The 15,360-nt window shown below is 55.3% G+C and overlaps 1 protein-coding gene across 4 annotated transcripts in view; it reads left to right on the forward strand.

The window, feature by feature from the left end:
* MUC3A (mucin 3A, cell surface associated) overlaps positions 1 to 7,472 on the forward strand; it is a 72,868-nt gene extending 65,396 nt beyond the window's left edge. For 3 of the 4 annotated variants that reach the window (XM_055292633.2, XM_063646289.1, XM_055292634.2), the window contains 10 exons: positions 55 to 240; positions 2,140 to 2,255; positions 2,674 to 2,738; positions 3,674 to 3,822; positions 4,250 to 4,315; positions 4,672 to 4,834; positions 5,506 to 5,682; positions 5,775 to 5,866; positions 6,020 to 6,072; positions 6,244 to 7,472. In XM_055292633.2, the coding sequence (XP_055148608.1) occupies positions 55 to 240; positions 2,140 to 2,255; positions 2,674 to 2,738; positions 3,674 to 3,822; positions 4,250 to 4,315; positions 4,672 to 4,834; positions 5,506 to 5,682; positions 5,775 to 5,866; positions 6,020 to 6,072; positions 6,244 to 6,285 (1,109 nt within the window). In that variant the 3' untranslated portion in view covers positions 6,286 to 7,472. Of the gene's footprint in view, positions 1 to 54; positions 241 to 2,139; positions 2,256 to 2,673; positions 2,739 to 3,673; positions 3,823 to 4,249; positions 4,316 to 4,671; positions 4,835 to 5,505; positions 5,683 to 5,774; positions 5,867 to 6,019; positions 6,073 to 6,243 lie in introns of those variants that run through there. The other variant, XM_063646290.1, reaches the window with a different exon arrangement.
* Positions 7,473 to 15,360: the final 7,888 nt, after the last annotated feature.

Genomic DNA, 15,360 nt, shown 5'->3' on the forward strand with positions numbered 1-15,360 from the left:
TGTCACCGAGGTCAGGCTCTATCCTGAGCTTCCCTTTCTTCCTGTGTTTTCCAGGCACCTGTGACAATGGTGGCACCTGGGAACAGGGCCAGTGTGCTTGCCTTCCGGGGTTCTCTGGGGACCGCTGTCAGCTCCAGACCACATGCCAGAATGGGGGTCAGTGGGATGGCCTCAAGTGCCAGTGCCCCAGCACCTTCCAGGGTTCCCGTTGTGAGTTTGCTGTGGAAGAGGTGGATCTAGGTGAGTCGCCAGAGCTATGCCTTCTGCACTTCCTCCCAGAGGGTGTCACTGACTCTCCCCAGATTTATCCCTTTGTGGGGCCTGGAGGCACCCATGCCGTTTGTCCAGTCCTTCCCTCCCTGCCATCTCTCCTATGCCCTCTGCTGCCCTGTGTCATGCTCCTCTCTGTCCTCAACCCTTAGGAGGTGGCTGGGACCACCCACCCTCCTGAGGCCATCTCCTGACTTGGGCTGCTTGGAGCTGTATCAGTTTCCAACTGCTGCCGGACCAACAAAGACAAACCTGGCTGCTGGAACCACACGACATTACTATGTTAGAATTCTGTAGATTAGAATTCTGATGTGGGTGTCACTGGGCTGAAATCAAGGCGTCACCAGGGCTGTGTTGTCTTTCAGAGGCTCCAAGGAAGAATCCTTTTTTTTTGCCCTTTGCAGCTTCTGGAGCCTCCCACATTGCCTGTGCCAGGGCCCCTGGCTCCATCTTCCAAGCCAGCAAGGCTGCATCTCTCTGTGTCTTTCTCCCATAGCCTCATCTCCCTCTGATGAACTCTGGCCTCCTCCATTGCTTCTCCCACTGTTAAGGACCCTTGTGATGACTTTGCCTTCTCCCCAAATAGTCTATGTTAATTTTCTTGACATCAGCTGATTAGGCCGGGCGTGGTGCCTCACACCTGTAATCCCAGCACTTTGGGAGCCTGAGGCGGGAGGATCACCTGAGGTCAGGATTTTGAGACTAGCCTGGTCAACATGGTAAAACTGTCTCTATTATTAGTTGGGCATGGTGGCAGATGCCTGTAATCCTCACTACTCAGGAGGCTGAGGCAGGAAAATCGCTTGAATCCAGGAGGCGGATATTGCAGTAAGCCGAGATTTCGCCACTGCACACTAGCATAGATGACAGAGGGAGAGCGAGAGTCTGTCTCAAAAGAAAAAAAAAATCAGCTGATTGTCTTATAATCCCTGCACTTTGGAAGGCCGAGGAGGGAGTATCGCTTGAGGCGAGGAGTTCAGAACCAGCCTGGGCAAAGCAGGGAGACTCTCATCTCTACGAAAAATTTAAAAAACTTACCTGGGCATGGTGGCCCATGCCTGTGGTCCTAGTTATTTGGGAGGCTGAGGTGGGAGGATCACTTGAGCCTGGGAGTTCAAGACTGCAATGAGCTATGATCCCCCTATTGCACTTCAGCCTGGATGACAGAATGAGACCCTATCTCAACAATAAAAAAAAGTTAGGCTGATTAGCAATCTAATTCATCCTGCACCCTTGATCCTCCCTTGCCATGTAGTATAGCATAGTCACAGTTTTGGGGATTAGGACATGGACATCCACCCACTATGGGGGCAGCCTGGAGGGAACACAGGCTGACTGCTGTCTTCCTGCCGGCTTTCAGTCATTTCCACACAATTCCTTCCCCCCTTCCTTCCTTCCTTCCTTCCTTCCTTCCTTCCTTCCTTCCTTCCTTCCTTCCTCCCTTCCTCTCTCTTTCTTTATTTTCTTTTTTCTTTTGTTTTCTCTCTCTTTTCTTTCTTTCTTTTCTTCTTTCCTTCATCTTCACACAATGCTTTCTCCCTTTCTCTTTCTTTCTCTCTCTCTCTCTCTTTCTTTTTCATTTTCTTGAGACAGAGTCTCGCTCTGTGGCCCAGGCTGGAGTGCAGTGATGTGATCTCAGCTCACTACAACCTCCGCCTCCTGGGTTCAAGTGATGCTCCTGCCTCAGCCTCCTGAGGCACAATGCTTCCTGGAATTCCTACATCTGTTCCTGCCTCTGGGCATCAGTCCTCAGGGATCTTGGAGGGGAGCAGCAGGAGGAGCCTGTGGGTTGGGGTGGTGGTGGTGGTGTTGGTGGCTTCAGACAAAAGCAGACAGAGAAGTGACTGGGGACATGCATGCTCTGTGCAGCTGTAGTGGAGACCGAGGTGGGCATGGAAGTGTCTGTGGATCAGCAGTTCTCGCCAGACCTCAATGACAACACTTCCCAGGCCTACAGGGATTTCAACAAGACCTTCTGGGATCAGGTAAAGGGCAAAGAGAGGGGATTTTTTTTTTTTTTGAGACAGAGTCTCGCACTGTCATCCTGGCTGGAGTGCAATGGTGCGATCTTGGGTCACTGCAACCTCTGCCTCCCGGATTCACATGCTTCTCTTGCCTCAGCCTCCCAAGTAGCTGGGATTACAGGTGCACATCACGACCCTCAGCTAATGTTTTCTATTTTTAGTAGAGACAGGGTTTCACCATGTTGGCCAGACTGGTCTCGAACTCCTGACTTTGTGATCCGCCTGCCTCGTCCTCCCATAGTGTTGGGATTACAGGCGTGAGCCATGACACTGGTCGGGGAGGGGAATTGAAGGGTCTCCCCTGGAGCTGGGGTTGGGCGTCTGGGTGCCCTCAGGTCTGCAGGTTCGGACGTGAGCCCAGGGCTCCTTGGTGTTTCAGATGCAGAAGATTTTTGCAGACATGCAGGGCTTCACCTTCAAGGGTGTGGAAATCCTGTCCCTGAGGTAGGAAACCCATCTGGGGGTGCAGAGGCGGTGTTGGGTGGGGGAAATGTGTGCACACAAAAAACCCATTCCTTTCCTTTGTAATCATCAGATTTTATAAAGAGATGGGTGGAGGGGGTACATAAGGAATCACTCCCTGGGTATTTTTTCAGATCGTTTTCTGGGGCCATTTATCTGGAGGAGGGGTGGCACCTCTCTTCTTCAGCACACTGGAAGGAGAGAAGTTGCAGGGACATGTGAGAGGATGGTGCCTGGATTGGTGACTTCATCCCCCTCTGGCTGGTCCCTGCTCTACTGAGTGGGTCAGGATTAGAGAGAGAGAGAGGGACAGAGAGTGCATCCAGGGGCGCCTGGTGGATGATGGCTTGATGCAACACAAAGAGAATGTCAGACCAGATGTGGTGGCTCACACTTGCAATCCTAGCACTTTGGGAAGGCTAGGTGGGTGGATCACCTGAAACCAGTTCAAGACCAGCCTGGGCAACATAGTGAGAACCCATCTCTACAACAATAATAATAGTAATAATAATAGTAATAATAATAAAATGATTAGCTAGGCGTGGTAGTGCACACCTGTAGTCCCAGATACTTGGGAGGCTGAGGAGAAAGGATCACTTTAGCCCAGGAGTTGGAGGCTGCAGCGAGCTATAATTATACCACTGCACTCCAGCCTGGGTGACAGAGCAAGACTTTGTCTCTATAAAACACACAGAGAGACGAAGTCAATTATGTCAGTCATTCATTGTCCTGCCTTCCCAGGCGGACCAAGTCAGGAATGCTGGCAGCCCCTTCTGAAAAGGATGCACGTGGCATCCCAACTCATGACCTCTGCTCCCTTCCCCCTTCTGGTGCACTTTGGGTTGCTTCTGGTGGTGCCCCTCCAAGTACCCATGTGTCCCTGGCTGGGGCACTCTCTAAGGCCGTGGATCCCTCAGGAATGGCAGCATCGTGGTGGACTACCTGGTCCTGCTGGAGATGCCCTTCAGCCCCCAGCTGGAGAGTGAGTATGAGCAGGTGAAGACTGCGCTGAAGGAGGTGCTGCAGAACGCCAGCCAGGATGCAAACAGCTGCCAGGACTCCCAGAGTGAGCCAGGGCTGGAGGGAGGGACCAGGGCCTGAACTGCCACCTCAGCTCACTCCAGCTTGGCCAGGGGGCCTCTGGGCTCCGGTGACAGCCCTGTGGTACCTCTGGCAGGTTGGGAGAAGGGGAATGAGTCCACACACAACGGTGTCAAGGGTGGGGCTAGGGAGGGTCTACCCAGGACCTCGGTACTGGGGAAGAGACCCCCTGATTGTCATGCTCAGCATTTCCCGGATGGCTGAAGACCTCAGATTATTCAGGGGAGATGAGGCAGGGAACAGGAGTCCTCCCTTGTGACTCCTCCACACTCCCCCAGATGGAGAGAGCCCTCACTGCCCTCCCTGTGCCTATCCTGCTTCCTGGCCCTAACCCCTTGACCTTAACCCCTTGATCTGCCCCGCCCATTCCATCTGTGCCTGTGGTCCCGCAGCCCTGTGTTTTAAGCCTGACTCCATCAAGGTGAACAACAACAGCAAGACAGAGCTGACCTCGGAAGGTGAGGGTGGGGTAAAGGGTTGAGTGGTCTCCCGTGGCTATGACCCCTGCCACCAGGGCCATTTGCCCATTGAAGCCGGGGGGCAGGGAGAGACCTTTGGGGGAGGCAAGTGATGCGGCCCAGGGCAGCCCTTCCTGGCGCTGGTTAGTGGCTTCCACCTGAGGACAGCAGGGCCGACTAGGAGAGGGTGAGGGTGCTGGGGCTGGACTCCCATCATCGAATCCCAGGGACTACCCCACAGCACCCCACCTCGGAAATGGAATCCTCCTGGCGCATATTCAGAGGCACCATTATCAGACCCCTGAATAGAATGGATGAGGTCCTTGTCTCTGTGCAACCCCCTCCCCAACCCCCAGCCATCTGCCGCCGCGCCGCTCCCACGGGCTATGAGGAGTTCTACTTCCCCTTGGTGGAGGCCACCCGGCTCCGCTGTGTCACCAAATGCACGTTGGGCGTGGACAACGCCATCGACTGTCACCAGGGCCAGTGCGTTCTGGAGAGGAGCGGTCCCGCGTGTCGGTAAGGCCCCTCTCACCATGAGCATCAGCCGTGCCCCGCCCACTCATTCTAGGATGAAGCCCCGCCCCATGCACCGCCCCGGCTCCGCCCCCAGGCCCTACGGTGGAGCCTTGTCCCCAGAATCCCGCTCCAAGCCCATCCCCCATGCCCTACAGTAGAGCCCTGCCCTGGAGCTCTGCTCCCTTGAAGGGGTTGAGTCCTGTCCCCTCGTTCTGGGAGAGAACCCCGCCCACTCATTCTAGGGTGGGGCCCCGCCTGCTCCTTCTAGGGTTGAACCCCGCCCCCTGCTTCTAGGGTGGAGCCCTGCCCACTTGATCTAGGGTGAAATCCCGCCCCTTTACCTAGGGTAGAGCCCCGCCCCCTTGTTCTAGGGCAGAACCTCACCCCCTTGTTCTAGGGTGGAGCCCTGCCCACTCCTTCTAGGGTGGGGCCCGGCCCACTTGATCTAGGGTAGAATCCCGCCCCGTTACCTAGGGTAGAGCACCGCCCCCTCGTTCTAGGGTGGATTCCAGTCCGGTGTCTAGGGTGGAACCCCCCACTTGCCCTAGGGTGGAACCTCCCGCTGCCCTAGGCTGGAGCCCCGCCCCCTCAGCCGCCCCCGCGGGGCCCAGGTGCACGCGTGGACCCCGAGCCCGGAGGTGAAGAGGGTCTGACCCTGCGATCTCCCGCAGCTGCTACTCCACCGACACGCACTGGTTCTCTGGCCCGCGCTGCGAGGTGGCCGTCCACTGGAGGGCGCTGGTCGGGGGCCTGACGGCGGGCGCCGCGCTGCTGCTGCTGCTGCTGCTGCTGGCGCTGGGCGTCTGGGCGGTGCGCTCCGGATGGTGGGGCGGCCTGCGCCGAGGCCGGTGAGCGCGCGGGGGGCAGGGCCGGGGGTCGAGGGCAGCCAAGGGCTCCCAGGCGGGCCGGCTGTGTCTGACCGCGCGGAGGCCCCACCTAGGTCCTGGGACCAGGACATGAAATGGTTCGAGACCTGGGATGAGGAAGTCGTGGGCACTTTTTCAAACTGGAGTTTCCAGGACGAAGGAACAGGTGAGTCCTGCCTCCTGAGGAAGCAGGAGGGGGCTTTCCTGGTCACCACTGCGAGGACAGACGCCCTCCCTGCCTTCCTCGCATTTACTCCGTTCCCCTCTCCCTTCCGTCCCCTCCCTCTCCCGTTCTCTTTCTCCCCTCCTCTCTCTCCAGACAAGCATAAAAATTTCCATGTGGCCTTGGAGAACGTGGACACCACTGTGAAGGTGAGGGGCTAAAGAAGGGGACCCCAAGGAACTCTCCCAGCCTCCATTCCAGATTCCCTCCCCGACCCCCACCAGGGCAGGGAGGGGGCTGGGCTCGGATCAGCAGTGACCTCCCTGTCAGCCCAAACCAGTGGCTCCGCGTTCCCGTCCGTCTCTGTGACTCTGTGACAGGTGCACATCAAGAGACCCGAGATGACCTCGTCCTCAGTGTGAGCCCTGCAGCGCCCCTTCACCACCCGCTCCGCCCTGCTCCGGACACAAGGGTCTGCATTGCGTGCATTTCAAGAGGTGGCCCCAGGACGCGGGCAGCCCAGGCTCCTGCTGTTCTTGGGCAAGATGAGACTGTTCCCCCAAATCTCATCCTTCTCTTTCCAACTTGGCTGAAACCCACCTGGAGATGCAGTTCATGTCCAGGCTCTTCCACTGTGGAACCTTGGGCAAGTCAGTAACGAGCCTGTTTCCTCACCTGCAAAACGGGTACAACATTCCTGTATGATATCTCACGCCGTTGTTGTGAAAGCCACATAGACTTCGTCAATTCTCGGTCCTACTCTGCCCTCCCGTCTCAGCCCTCATGTTGCCATTGCCTCTCTGGGATCCTCCAATTCTCCTGTCCTTCACCTGGTCTCTGGCCCTGGTTCCTATTTTCTCTCAATTCCCTACTGCCTGTTTCTTACCTTGAACCTGGAGGCAGCCTGCAGCCCCATCCCATCTCCTGCCCTCTCCTGATCTAACTCCCTGCTGCGTCTCTTGCGCCCATTCCTTAGATGTCCTCCCCTTCTGACCCCATTCCTTCATCCATCCTGCCCCCCAGTCCCCCAGCCCTAAATCCTCCCTCCTCTCCTCACATCCCGGTCCCTAGCAAGGTATAGATAGCCTCTGTGTCTTAGGATACCCCAGCTGCTGTTCCCCCCATCACCCTGTTGCCCAATTCCCCATTTCTCTTGCTCTCATTCCTTGTATCCTCTCCCCTTCTGAGCCTGTCCATTCATCAGTTCTGCCCCCGACTCCCCCTGACCTAAATACCCCAGCTGCTGTTCCCCCCATCACCCTGCTGCCCAATTCTTTATTCTCCACCCCTTTCTCTCACCCCTGGAGCCCCGTGGGTGGGGGCAGGCCATGAGTTCCCCAGTCCCCAAGGAAAGGCAGCCCCCTCAGTCTCCCTCCTCCTCATTCCCTTCGATCTCCCTCCCCTCTCACCTCACCACTGCCTTTTAAACCCATCCCCTCCGTTTCCCCTCCTCCCCACTCTCTGCCTGGTGTCACCTGGATTCCTGTGGTAACTCTGAGCCCTTGAAATCCTCAGTCTCCTGGGCCGGGAAGATTGGCTTTGGGGACAGGAAGTCGGCACATCTCCAGGTCTCCATGTGAACACAGTATAGAGTTTATTGTAAAAAGCAGCAGCTCTCTGTCTGTCTCCTTTTTACCCCCCAAGTGGTCTCTGTTTGATTGGAGAACAGGGATTTCCAGAGGCGGCGCTGTAGGAGGATCCTGGGAGCACTCGTGTCTCCCAGGGAGGAAGGAGAGGGTCTGTGGGCAGCCCTTGGGGGCCATGACGTTCCTCATAGAAAACACAGAGGTTGGGGGGACCCATTTTGTTGGAGAGTGACTCTGGGCAGGGGCCCCTTGGGCTTTGTCATCTGTGCTCTCCCCACCCCCGCCACTGCCCTGACCTTGACACTGGGGGCTTAGGGAGCAATTAGACCCCTGGTGCTGGTTCAGGGAGTTGGGTGGCCCAGGGGCTAGGGCTGCCTGGTCCAGCCACCTTTTGCAAGGATGGGTAAAGCTGGGCATCCCCAAAGATCTTGATCCCCCACAAGGCCCCCAAACCCTGATAGCAAACTCACACAGCAGAGCCTGTCTACGCTGGCGCGGGGCCCTTCTGTTCCTGCTGTTGTGGGCAGTCAGGCCTGCCTGAGGAGTCGAGGGTGATCAGAAATAAGGTGTCCCCTTGGGTCTTTTGTTGTGGGCTTGGGAGAGGCCCCTTTGATGCTTGCCCTGGGCAGGGACGGGCCATGGCCTTTCGTCACCTCTGTGTCTGGCCAGGGGTGGGGACCAGGACCATAAAGTCTCAGGTGTGAGTGGGCACCCCGCCCAGGAGAAGGGCTGGAAACTGGGGACCGCAGGGAAAGGCCTGGACATTTGGCAAGGACCATGTTGAGGTGGGGGATGGGGAGGGATGGCTGGAAGAGAGAGGGGCTTCTCGGGGGTGGGAGTGGAGGGTCCTTGACTTGGTCTGGCCTTTTGCCAGCTGCCCCTTCCACGGTTCTGAACTTCTCCCTCCATGGTCACCCGCTCCCCGGTGCTTCTTGGCCCCCACCTCTTGTCACCAGTGGTGTGCTCACACCTCTAGCCTCCGTCCCTCCCTCCTGCGCTGCCCCACCCAAAGTGCCTCTGACTTCTGCTGAGAGAGAGGGATCCCGGCTCAGGGCAGTGACTACTCCAGGACTTATAAGGAAGAAGGGTGGACAGGCTGCCCTTCGTTTAACTCCCCGTGGTCACCACGCGCTACCTGCTCAACGCCATCACCTCACCTCTACCCTGGGACAGGCACTGCTCTTCTTCAAGGCAAAGTTCTCTGGGGTCCTTTTTATAGCTGATCCCTTCCTGGGAGGCTTTCATTTCTTGGTCCCTCCTGACGGGGGAAGACGGGCAGCCAGGGGCCCGTTCCCCGGGAGATGCTGGTGATCTGGATTCTGATGCTGGCTCTCTGGCTCTGCGCGTCCGTTACTGCTCCACCAACACCGGGTGAGTGCTCCTGGGCTGATGCTCCGGGTCCAGTGCTCCTGGGTGGTCATAGTACATGCCCCTGCCTCAGGCAGCAGGGCTGCAGGTGGCCTCCTCCCCTTTGCATGGCAAGGAGCTGCCACAGGGCTAGAGACCCGTGCTGTGACCTCATCTTGCCTTGGGGGTGCTGAAGGGGTCACTGTGGAGACCTGTGGGTGCCTGTGGTTGTGCAGGGGATGGTCTGCACACAGCCCCCTGGCTGAGGGGTGGCTGAAATCCACATCTTCTGCTCTGCAGGCTCCCCCCGGGAGAATGAGGGGGCTTTTGTCACATAGACAGTGGTCTCTGCCTGCCCTCATCCTGGGGGCTTTATCCGCTGGAGGGATGGGTCTTTCCAAACCTCACAGAGGCACTGCACATGCTGCCAGCCCTGGTTGGGAGAGAGGGAGTCCAGAGGGGTGTGTGACAGTATCGTCTCTTGACTTGGGGGAGCCTCAGGTGCACCTGGGGAATCCCCACCAGTTAGAAATGGCTGACGGGCCTGGGAGTGGTGGCTCATGCCTGTAATCCCAGCACTTTGGGAGGCCGAGGCGGGTGGATCACCTGAGGTCGGGAGTTCGAGACCAGCCTGGCCAACATGGTGAAACCCCATCTCTACTAAAAATACAAAAATTAGCTGGGCATGGTGTGGTGCCCCTGTAATCCCAGCTACTTGGGAGGCTGAGGCAGGATAATCACTAGAACATGGGAGGAGGAGGTTGCAGTGAGGCAAGATGGCGCCAGTGTACTCCAGTCTCACGGCAAGAGTAAAACACCCTCCAAAAAAAAAAAAAAAATGGCTGAGATGCTGCGGGAAGAGACACAGGCTTGGGTGCCCTTGCTCAGCCTGGTGGTGACTGTGTCTGAGAGATGACTCTGACCCGCTGATTTCCCTCATACAGAACAGACTTTCTGATTCCTTTCTGGCAGGGGTGGACAGGGATGAGGAGAGGTGAGAGAGGGAGACCTTGAGTTGAGGCTGTGGGGTGGGCAGAAGGGGTGTTGAGGGGGCAGGGGAGCTGGGGTGGGGGTCTCTGGAGCCCTGCAGGACACCTTCGAGGTAACCCACCAGGGAAGTTCCACCATCCTCCCGGCCAGGGACTCAGGCCCTCTGAGGCTGCCTCTGCCAGCCAAGCCTTGACAGATGAGACTTCCTTTACCCCATCCGGACATGTTGGGAGAGAGGTACAGGCAGGGAGGAGCTGAAGGGAGAGTTCCAAGGGCTGGAGTGATGAACTCGGTGGATTTGGGGACATTACGGGAGTTTATTAATAACACGTAGGTTCCCTTTAAGTTGATATACAGGAGTGGGAAGCTGTGGGCCTCGATGGGTCTTAGGAGGGGTCCTCCCCATCCCTGCTCCCAAGGCCTGGCCCACCAGATCTCTGTAGTCAGATTATTCAAGGAGAGGGTGATGGAGGTGATGACAGCGATGATGAAGGCCCCAGGAGTCAGCGGGTGGCATTGCCTCTGTGTACCCAGCCGAGTGTTAGAGATGGCCCCCAAGCGACCAAAAGCCCCCGTCCCTCAGGTGCTTATAATTGTGTGGCAGCGATAACACAGGTGAATCCCTTAGTGTGCAAAACAGTCAGAAAAACATCTATCTATGGCCAGTGCAGAGAGCAGGAGGGAGTGAGGCCAGGCAAGTAGGGCCACTCCGGAGGGCTCTGGAAGGTCTGATTAGATCCAGAGACGCCTGCCCTCCTCTTGCAGAGGGCTCTGCTGTTCACAAAGCCATTTCCCAGCAGGTAGCTCATATGATTGTCACCAGGCGGACTGTGTAAGGAAGTCGGGGCAGATGAGGATATGGGGGCTCAGAGAGGATGAGTGACTTGCCTGGGGCAACACAGCAAATAATGAACACGGCCACCACTTGACAGGGGATTTGCGCCCCACACCCCTCCTCCCCTCTAGAGGACCCCAGTTCTCTGCACCCGCGCCTCTCCTCCCCTAGAGGACCTCAGTGCTCTGCACCCGCGCCCTTCCCCCTCTAGAGGACCCCAGTTCTCTGCACTCATGCCTCCCCTTCCCCTCTAGAGGACCCCAGTTCTCTGCACTCACGCCTCCCCTTCCCCTCTAGAGGACCCCAGTGCTCTGCACCCACGCCCTTCCTCCTCTAGAGGACCCCACTTCTCTGCACCTGTGCCTCTCCTCCTCTAGCCGACCCCAGTACTCTGTACGCGCGTCTCTCCTCCTCTAGCAGATCCTAGTTCTCTGCACCTGCGCCTCTTCTCTCTAGCGGACCCCAGTTCTCTGCACCCGCGCCTCTCCTCCTCTAGCGGACCCCAGTTCTCTGCACCCGCGCCTCTCCTTCTCTAGAGGATCCCAGTTTTCTGCGCCTGGGCCTCTCCTCCTCCAGCAGACCCCAGTTCTCTGAAAACCATCCCCTGCTCTGGGAATGGATTCTGGGTCCTTGCGGAGCAGTTCAGATGTCAGATCAGAGACTACCAGTGGCATCTGTAGCTTTTTTTTTTTTTTTTTTTTTTTTTTTTTGAGACAGAGTATTGCTCTTTTGCCCAGCAGGCTGGAGTTCAGTGGCTGGATCACAGCTGACTGCAACCTCCACCTCCCGGGCTCAAGCAATCCTGCCTCAGCCTCCCAAGTAGTGGGGATGACAGGCACCTGCCACCACACCCAGCTAATTTTTGTAATTTTAGTAGAGAGGGGATTTCACCATGTAGGCCAGGCTGGTCTTGAACTCCTGATCTTGTGTTCTGACCACCTTGGCCTCCCTAAGTGCTGGGATTACAGGTGTGCGCCACCGTGCCCAGCCCTAATTGTTAAAAAATTTTTTATTAAAAAATAAAATATTTTTGCCCAGGCTAGTCTCAAACTCCCTGCCCTCAAGCGACTCTCCCACCTTGGTCTCCCAAAGTGCTGGGATTATAAGCATGAATGAGCCACGATGCCTGGCCCATTTTTAATATTAATATGATACCCAGACTATCGGGTCTCTGTTGACTTCTCCAACTGGGGTGTGGGGGTCTCTGGGCCTTCCCATACTCCAATAAGCTGTGGGTGACCCCAGCTCATCCCAGTGCCACCCAAGATTTGACCTTCCCCAGGGAATCTGATTACCAATATCCCAATTCTTTTCCTAGCTCGGTGTAAGTTCAGACAATGCAGTTCTGAATTTGTCTAAGGCCTTTGAGCATCTGTTAATACAATACTTCCTTCCTGTACTACTTCTTACCCGCCACAAAACTCAAATGCTGCCTCTCCCTGTACCCTCATCAGCCCAGGTGGAAGGGTCCCGGAGGCCCCCTCTGTGCCCCTCCAGCCCTGGGCCCCCTCTCATAGCTCCAGCAGCAGATTGGACTGTGGCCGTTTCTGCCCCAATCCCATCTCATTAACTCTACTATAAACTGTTTATTCACCCTGCCTCATCCAGAGCACCTGCCCAGGCAGAGCCAGCCTTTGGTGTTTGCTGAATGCATAAGTTTATTACTCTCTGTATAAAACAGCACTCCTTGTAATTGTTTCAATTTTTACATCACTTGAGTTTCAAAGGTTGCCCCTTTGTCTATTGTGAACAAATCTGTTCTCACCTCCACCACTCTCTTCCCAGTTTTATAGATGTTAACCATTTCCACCCCTAGCTTCACCTTTCTAAGCTAAAGAGTGCTGACCCCTTCAGACCCCTGGCCCCACCCCTCCAGAGCAGACAGTTGGTCCCTGTCCCTTAGCCCATCCCCTCCCCGACCCTTACTAGGAACACTGTGCAACTTCATGTACACAAAACAGGATACCGGTTCCAGTCCCCATGTGGGTCCCTGGCATTTTTCTGGCATTTTCTGGCCTTTGTGTCCTCTGCAGCACTTGAAGAAGGTAGAGTTCTAGACTGTATCCCTCGTCTGGGAGCCCCAGGCCACTAGGACAGCTCCCCCCAGAAACCCCACGGTCATCCCACACTCAACAGGCCCAGCTGGAGACCCTTGTCTTCCACCAAAGAGAGGCTCCTGTCCTCCCGGTCAATACAGCCTCCTGGACTGTCCATCTCCTATTCCAGGGTGGCTCTCAGTGCCTCTCAAGAAGCCTCTTTCAAATGAAGATGGTAGAAATACACGCCATAATATCAGAGATAAAGATTCTTTTCTAATTTTTTAAAATCATTATTATTATTTGAGACAAGGTCTCTCTCTGTTGCCCAGGCTGGAATGCTGTGGCACAATCACAGCTCACTGCAGTCTTGACTTCCTGGGCTCAAGCATTCCTCCTATCTCAGCCTCTCAAGTAGCTGGGACTACAGGTGCACCCCACCACACCCAGCTAATTTTTTTCTGATATTTTTTGTAGAGATGGGGTCTCACTATGTTGCCCAGGCTGGCCTCAAACTCCTGAGCTCAAGCTATCCTCCCACCTCAGCCTCCCAAAGTGCTGGGATTATAGGTGTAAACCATTGCACCTGGCCAAGACTTCTTTTCAACAGGATGTTCAGTAGATAAGACACAGTAGAGGAAAGAATTATGAAGATAAGTCAGTGTTTATCTTCACTCAATTGACTGAAGATATGTCAATAAAAATTACTCAAACTGAAACCCAGAAAGGGGTGGTGGGGATTTGTGCAGAGCAGAGCACCCAAGAGCTATAGTTCTATATGGAGTGTCCTAACATATGTCTCATTGGAGTCTCAGAAGGAGAAGAGAGAGAGAACAGGGTAGGAGAAATATTTGAAGATAATAATCACTAAGAATTTCCCAAAAATAAAACAAGGACCACAAACTACAGACATTACAGTCGAGTCAAATTGCTGAAAATCAAAGATAAAGAGAGAAAAAAATTTTTTTGACACAGGGCCTCACTCTGTCACCCAGGCTGGAGTGCAATGGTGCAATCACAGCTCACTGCAGTCTAATTCCTGAACTCAAGGGATCCTCTCACCTCAGCCTCCCAAGTAGCTAAGACTATAAGCATGCACCACTCTGACCAGCTAATTTTTTTTTTAAGAGACCAGGTCTCCCTGTGTTGCCCGAGCTTGTCTCGAACTCCTGGGCTCAAGGGATCCTGCTGCCTTGGCCTCCCGAAGTGCCAGGATTACAGGCATGAGCCATCACACCCATCCTAATTTTTTTTTTTTTTTTTAGAGATGGGGTCTCACTACGTTGCCCAGGCTGGGGCCTCCCAAAGCACTGGGATTACAGGCATGAACCACTGCACCCAGCTGATGAAGAGAAAATCTTGAAGGCAGCCTGTCTTAGTCAGCTTGGGCTCCCATAGCAGATACCATAGACTGAATGGATTAAATAATAGAAATTGGCCAGCCACGGTGGGTCATACCTGTAATCCCAGCACTTTGGGTGGTTGAAGTGGGAGGATAGCTTAAGCCCAGGAGTTCGAGGCGAGCCTGGGCAACAAAGCAAGACTTCCACCTAAAAAAAAATAGAGATTTATTTCTCACAGCTCTGAAGGCTGCAAAGTTCAAGACCAAGGTGCTGGCTGATTTAGTGCATGGTGAGCACCCACATTTTCACACCGTGGCCCATAGCAGGGGCTGGGGCAATGGCAGTGGACCCATCCCAGAAGTCCTCCCCTGAGACCCGAGGCCTCCAGGACAGCTCCACCTGGAAGCCTCACCGTCACCCCAAACTCCACACGCTCAACTGGAAACCCTCATCATCCAGCAAAAAGAGGCTCCTCTCCTCCCAGTCAACACAGCCTCCTGGACCATCCATCTCAGTGCCCCTCAGCCAACCATCAAGTGGAGCCCCCATTTCCAGGGGAGTTGGGTTCCCAGCTAGGCCTTCATGTCCTCCTCCCAGGATGGCTTTGGGCGCCTCTCAATGGCCTCTCTGATGCTGGCCAGCCCTACAGAGGCATTTCCAGGCCTACTCAGCCCACAGAGGTTCCTCTGATGTCTAAACACCTCAGCTTATGGGGCTGGATGCATTGGCTCATGCCTGTAGTCCCAGCACTTTGGAAGGCCAAGAGAGGTGGATCACCTGAGGTCAGGAGTTTGAGACCAGCCTGGCCAACATGGTGAAACTCCGTCTCTACTAAAAACACAAAAATTAGCTGGGCATGGTGGTGTGTACCTGTAATTCCAGCTATCTGGGAGGCTGAGGCAGGAGAATTGCTGCAACCTGGGAGGTGGAGGCTGCGGTGAGCTGTGATCACACCACGGCACTCCAACCTGGGTGACAGTGCAAGGCTTTGTCTCAAATAAATAAATAAACAAACATCTCAGCTTGGTCTTACTGCTCTTGTCACCTACAAATGCACCAGCATCACCACTCTCTCCCTAGCAAACATCACGCTCAATCCAGCACATGCCCCCTCATCTTTCAGGGCATTCCTGCACCTTAGCTCCCCTGCAGAGCAGTGGAAATGATTTTTCTGCCTTCTCAGGGTAGTCTTCCCTCACTCTACTGTCTGCTTCTCCAAAACCTCACCAGTTCTCAGTGTGCACTGGAGTACCCAGAATAGGGTACCCAGCAGAGAGTATGAAGGAAATCAAGCTGCAGATGCTGGGCCAGGTGTGGTGGCTCACACCTGTCATCCCAGCACTTTGGGAGGCTGAGGCGG

This window comes from Symphalangus syndactylus, chromosome 9 (genome assembly GCF_028878055.3).
Source record: "Symphalangus syndactylus isolate Jambi chromosome 9, NHGRI_mSymSyn1-v2.1_pri, whole genome shotgun sequence".
Classification (NCBI taxonomy): domain Eukaryota; kingdom Metazoa; phylum Chordata; class Mammalia; order Primates; family Hylobatidae; genus Symphalangus; species Symphalangus syndactylus.